The sequence below is a fragment of the Podarcis liolepis genome, assembly GCF_965112155.1.
Source record: "Podarcis liolepis genome assembly, chromosome: 9".
In the NCBI taxonomy this organism is placed as follows: Eukaryota; Metazoa; Chordata; class Lepidosauria; order Squamata; family Lacertidae; genus Podarcis; species Podarcis liolepis.
The window spans coordinates 56,051,345-56,057,344 of NC_139564.1; the positions used below are offsets into that span (position 1 = coordinate 56,051,345).

At 51.0% G+C, this 6,000-nt stretch overlaps 1 protein-coding gene across 2 annotated transcripts in view; it reads right to left on the bottom strand.

The window, feature by feature from the left end:
- SGCZ (sarcoglycan zeta) overlaps positions 1–4,498 on the bottom strand; it is a 542,307-nt gene extending 537,809 nt beyond the window's left edge. The window contains exon 1 of one of the 2 annotated variants that reach the window (XM_083460104.1): positions 3,346–4,498. In XM_083460104.1, the coding sequence (XP_083316230.1) occupies positions 3,346–3,384 (39 nt within the window). In that variant the 5' untranslated portion in view covers positions 3,385–4,498. The remainder of the gene's footprint in view (positions 1–3,345) is intronic. The other variant, XM_083460103.1, reaches the window with a different exon arrangement.
- Positions 4,499–6,000: the final 1,502 nt, after the last annotated feature.

Consider the following 6,000-nt stretch of genomic DNA (forward strand, 5'->3'; position numbering starts at 1 on the left):
AGCATTAGTTTTAGTCACACACACACACACACACCATGCTCTACAAATTAACAGAAGTAGCCCCTGCCCCAAAAGGAGCATAGAACCTTAGACTTCAATCTTATGCCTGCATACCTGGAAGTAAGTCCCATCAAACTTAGTAGGACTTACTTCTGAGTAGACACACCTCGATTTGTCCTGCAAATGTGATCAGTGTAGGGGAGAGATCAGTGACTACAGTTCATTTGCTTCTTTGCAATTTAAAGCAGCCTCTGAACTTCTTTTTTGCTGTGCTTTCCTGATTCTTGCAGCTGAAGCCCAAATGCATCATGCTCACAAGCCCTCTACACCCCAAATATGCAATGCGTTCAACCTCATGTGCAGAAGGAAGAGGGGTCTGATTCTAATAATACCAGCAACTTTAAGTTGGCATTGCATCACTAGCAGGGGTGCCAACAAAGCTTAGTAGTTAAGAGAAGGAAAGAGTTGGCTGTCCCTTATATTTATTTATTACACGCTTAATCCACCCTGGAGCAAATGCTTAAAAAATAGCTGATAATACAGAATATACTGTGTGTACAAACACCCACACGCACACCCCAAACTCATCACCTGCTTCTTTTTAGCCTTGTTCAATAAAATGGTATCTTGCATACACACCACCGCCTACTGGTGATTAATAGAATGCAGCAGACCAATTATCAAAAAGTATTAGCTGTCTATCCAAAAAGGCTGAGTTTTAACAGGCTCCTAAAAGCAGCCAGTTGAAGGCACAGGAGATATTGTGGCACGTGAGAGGAAGCATGCATGGGAAACAGTGCTCTTGGAGCAGCCCTGAGGACCATCTGACGGAAAAGTGCTACCTACCTAGATAGGTAGGTAGATAGCATAGGGCCTATAGTCATACATGTCCAGCATTTAGACAGGCAGGAGTCCAGCCAGGTCTGAAACCCAGGTGCATGTGCACCACATGAATCAGCTGCACCTGCATGAGCATATCGGATCTCACAGATCAGCACCACGGCGACATGTCCTGAACATGCAAATGCGCTCCACTCTAAGCCACATGTGGGTTTCTATTGCTCCTCTGTCTTCTGTGTGAGTATAAAGTTGCCCTTGAGAAGCACTGCTGCTTTTTCTAAGGCACCCAAGGCAAAGAATGGGGAAAGGGGGCATTGGGAGTCCCCTTTCATCCTGGCTGCTCTCCTCAAGGTCGCCCACTGTCTCCCAGCCCCTGCAAGAGTGGCCTTAATTGCAGAGCTGCTCGAGGGAAGATTAATGGGAACACATCTCCCTCTCCCTCAAACCGGGGTCTGCAGAAAGACCACATGCAGCGGAGAAGTATCTGCCAGTCCCCAAGTGATGGAGAGACGTGTGAGACGTAGCCCAGTTTAGGATTTCCACAGAACTTTGAAAGCGGGGAGCCATTTCCCTGCGGGGAAGTGCCCTTATGCTGTCCTCAAAGAAAACTTTGTTCACAAGCCTACGTTATGTACCACAGCTCCCTGGGAAGAGGGAAAGGCGGCAAATTGCGTGGGGATCTCAGTTCATTGAGGGATGGCATTGCACCAGGCTGGAAACCGAGCTCAAAACAGTCTGGTCTTGGCTCTTGCATTGTGTTCATATAATAACAATCACAACAAATGATCATCTCAACAGAGCTGGCATTAAAATGCCATATTCTTTAAGCTCTTGAAATTGAGCAACTTGAAGGGGGGGGGTTGCCATTTTTTCATGCATGCTTTCTTGGAGGTAACTCCCAGGGAACTCTGGGGTGGGGGTTCCTTCTGAGGCGACTGCGCATAGAAGCATCAAGCTGTAAAAGTTTATGTGGGGAAATGCATCCTTAACAACAAGAAGCAATAAATCACAGTTTTGGGGCACGAAATGTCCACCACCAGCACCCCAGTTTCAAAGTTCCCACACCACGCATTTCAATATTTGAGGAAAGGAAGCAACTCCTCCGAATGAATAAATAGCATGCCTGCCACATGTAAGGACATGATAATTCTTTCTGAAAGGTTTTATAAGGAAAGGGCTGTGAGACAACTACTGTATTCCTCTTTCACACAAATTATCTGATTCACAGTGCAGTGATTTTTTAAATTAAAAAATACATAAATTATTTATTCTTTTTCTAACGACCTTCTCATCCTCTTTTGATCCTCTGCTACCCTTATATTTGCATTATTTCACCTTAGTCCCCCACCCCCATTTTTCATTTTCCCTTCAGTACTACACCTCTCCCCATGCGCCCCATTCCCCCTTCTCTCGCCATTGCCTCCTTACTCTGCCTTCTCCCTTTCACCGCCTGCTTTGCTTCCTAGGAAGCCCCCTCCCCTTTTGCAGGGAACAGGTTCTAAACCAGCAAGACGGGGTGGGCAGCTTCATGGCGCATGCTCCCAGCAACCAAGCATGCTCCTTAAGAAGGAGGGAGCCTAAAAGAAGGCAAAATCGGATGGGGAAGTTTCCTTGTTTAAAAACCCTCCGCTCCGCGATTCCAATGCAAAGTTTTCTCAGTTCCCCTCCCCCGAGCAAAGTACGTGGCTGCGTCCGCATCCTTGGAAAATCCCGGATAGTTGCCTTGCGTGGCTTGTAGTCCTGAAATGTTGAGCCTTGGGCTTCTGGAGTGTGTGTGAAGCGGAAGGAAAAGACTTTAGACTAGAGTGAGGGGATCCGCAGAGGGAAGGGAACCCCATAGATCAAGAGCAGTGCAAGACAAGGGGGAAGATCGCCCGATCATTCTCACAACAGGCTAGAAATCGGGAGGGAGGTTGCTTTGAGAGGGAAGTTTTGCTGAGGAAGGAACAGCGGCGGCGTGAAAGGGGAAGCCACCTTTCAGCTCTTCCTCCGGCGGCCGATGATTAACAGACCCGGCGCGCCGCTGTCCGAAGTGCTGATGCAACTGACGGGAGGAAGCAGCGCTTTATCATTAGGATCATGATTAGGAAGGCGCAGCAGAGGGAGGGAGAGGGGGAGGGAAGAGGAGAAGCGCAGCCGGGCTTTTGCCATCTAATCTCCAGCGCCCGTCGTCCTCCTCCTCCTCCTTCCCCCTCCCCCTCTCCCCACTACCAGAGCCTCCTCCTCTCCCCCCCCCTTCTTCTTCTTTCCTTCTTCTTCTCCTCCTGTAGGGGCCGGCGGACGGGGCTGCGCTCCTCCATGCCCACCCTTCTCTTCCCATACCCCCACACCCGGCATCTCCGCGCACTGGCAACAGAAAGCGCCTCCAACTCCTTCGGGCTGAGCCTGAGCAAAAGACACCACCACCAAGAGAGGCATTTCCTCTTTCTCCCCCTTTTCACAATCGCTCACACACGCTCTCCCATCTCTCTCAACACGGGGGGAGAGAGAGACGATCACACGTACCTTGAGCTCTTCAATGTCCAGATCGGGTGCTCTTTCCATAGATCGAAAGTGAACGCCACGGAGGTGGGGAAAGAGGCGAGGTGGAGGGAGGAGGAGGAGAAGAAGAAGAAGAAGAAAAAGAGGTGGCGGAGGAAGAGGAAAACACCAGAGAAGTTGTGCCAATTTCTTCCTCTCTCTTCGGAGCGAGAGCGAGCCAGCCAGTCATCGGTTCTCGGCGCTCCGTTTCCAACGCGAAGTCAGCCTTGCCCTGGCAATCCGGGCGGCTCGAGTCAATGGCATCCTCCGCCAAGCGCGCCGCCTCCCAGGCTTCCCAAAAGCAACAAATAAATGTGGAAAGGGAATCAGATGCCCCGGCCCTTCCTCTCAATCTTTCCTTTTGGGGTGGGGTGGGGAGGAGGGAGAAACCACACACACCTCCCTTAGCGATCGGGGTGGGGGGAGGAAGCGACAGGTGATCGTGGGAGCCCCCGGATCTTGTCCTGTGCCGAGGCGAAGGAATCGAGGGGGGCGGGGAGAAGAAGATGGGTTTCCCGTCGGGGTGGGACGCCGAGGAGAATCCTCTCCGCCAAAGCTTTCCTCCCCGGCCGCCGCCTCAGCAGCCGGCAGCGGCGCCTCGCTGGCAGCCAAGGCGAACAGCGGCGCCTGCCTTTCCCCCGGACGGCACCAATGCAGCAAAACGGCGAGCGAGCGTCTCCTGGTGCTGCGCCTCCTTCGCCCAGCCGGAGAAGGCAGCGAGCGCCCGGCAAGAGCAGCGGCGCAGCGCGGGGCTGCCCGGCATGCTTACCCCGGCCAGCTCCCCGCGGGCGCCCGGGAGAGCGAGCGAGCGTCGGGCATCCGCCGCCGTCCCTTCTCGAGCTTTCACCGCTTAGTCCTGCATATAGACACCCCAATTGTTGTGCGGAGGCTCTGGCGGGAAGGGAGCTGGAGGAGGGAGGGAGGGAGGAAGGGAGGAAGGGGAGAAGGAGAAGAGAAAGTCTGCGGGGGAGATATAGAGACGCTCTCCCTCCCTCCCCCTCTCTCTCTCCTGAAGGTTAGGCTAAACAGAGTTAAAACCGGGTTGATTGGGGAAGGGGGGTGGGAAAGAGAGAGAAGGATCTCTCGCAGGGAGAGGAAGAGAAGAGTAGGGGAGGGGGGAGATTTCTCTCTCTCTCTCTCGCCCCCCTCTCTCCTGTTTTACTGTCCTTCACCGCCAGGTGACTGACTTCACTTCTCTCTTCTCACAGCCAGCACTGAGGGGATTTCTCTCCTCTGTCAAAAAAGCAACATTTCCTTTCCAGGCTGCGGGCCCCGGGTCCTAGCGCACGCTTCGTCTTGGCACCGCTGCTGCTTCGGAGCGAGCAGTCGCGGGCACGCACGGAAAGGCAGACGCCTCTGGTTGGAGACTGGTGGGCCGGCGGGGTGCTATGGCTGAGTGAAGCTCCGGCTGCAATCTTCGGAGTTTCCCTACATATCACATTCACCCCACCCTTGATTTCCTGCCTTATTGCAGTCCCCAAGGCGTGCTGCCCCAACAAATATTAGGGATATTTTTGAAAGGCGTTTTTATGTCGTTCCTGTCGTAGCTGTCAGCATCAACCTACACACACACACCTGATCAGTTCAAAGGTTTGTGGTAATGCAGAGATATAATTCGGAGTGCCTCTTGATATATAAAAATGTCCCCTTCTAATCTAAGTCGGCTAAAGTTCCCATTGATGTGCAGAGTTTCTTCCCCTCTCCATGCAGATCAAACAACTTCCTAAGAGTCTTCCATATATCTTTTTTTAAAGAAAAATACACTTTCCCAGTGTTTGTTATAAATTCATCTGCGCTACAGATCCTGTCCCACTGTCCTGTTGTCTACGACTCTTCACCCAAGCATCCATTCTGCATCTAAGCTTATATAACCTAAACATATTTACATCTAATCATAAGTTATTTTCATAGAATCCTTAGGCAGTTTTTGCCACATTAATACAAGTGCTGTCTATCAGCATCCTGTCCCCAAGACTTTTCCCTCAACCCCTAGAACAAGAATGAAGCACGCATGGACCTCCAAATGTTGCTCTTCTGCATCTCTTATCAGCCCCAGGCAGCGTCAGGAATGGCCAGAGTTGTTCTGTGTAGTTTACAAATGTTCAACGTTCCTACAAGCCACAAAATCCAACTTTTATTTCCGAATTTCCTTAGCTTAGAATTGACTTGGAAGAATTACCTTGCCACCAGTGTTCGAAACTCCCATTGTTCCAGGCGCATTTTGCAACCGGGAATTTCATTAGCAGGAGCAGTTTCTGAGCTCTGGGCTCAGTACTGCGCCTAAGATTTCAGATTAAAACGGCAGAGTGGGAGGAAGGGAGGACCTTTTTCTGCCTCCCCACTTCCAGCTGCTCTCTGAAGACTGGAGAAGAGACCCTCTTAAGAATATTACGGGGATGGGCAGGGGAAGGACTAGCCCATGTGAAAAATGAACATAATATTTTAGCTGCAGCTCATTCATTTTCAGCTTTGTATTCTTGTTATAAAAAAAGCGCACCTAGACATTCCGTTGTTGCACCCATAACCCTTTGCCAACTAGCTCCTCACTTTCATACCTGTTTCTAACACTGCTTACCACTGAATGTTGATCTCTTGGAGCACGCAATACACCTGGCCCTGGCTTGAGAATAAAGTTCCTTT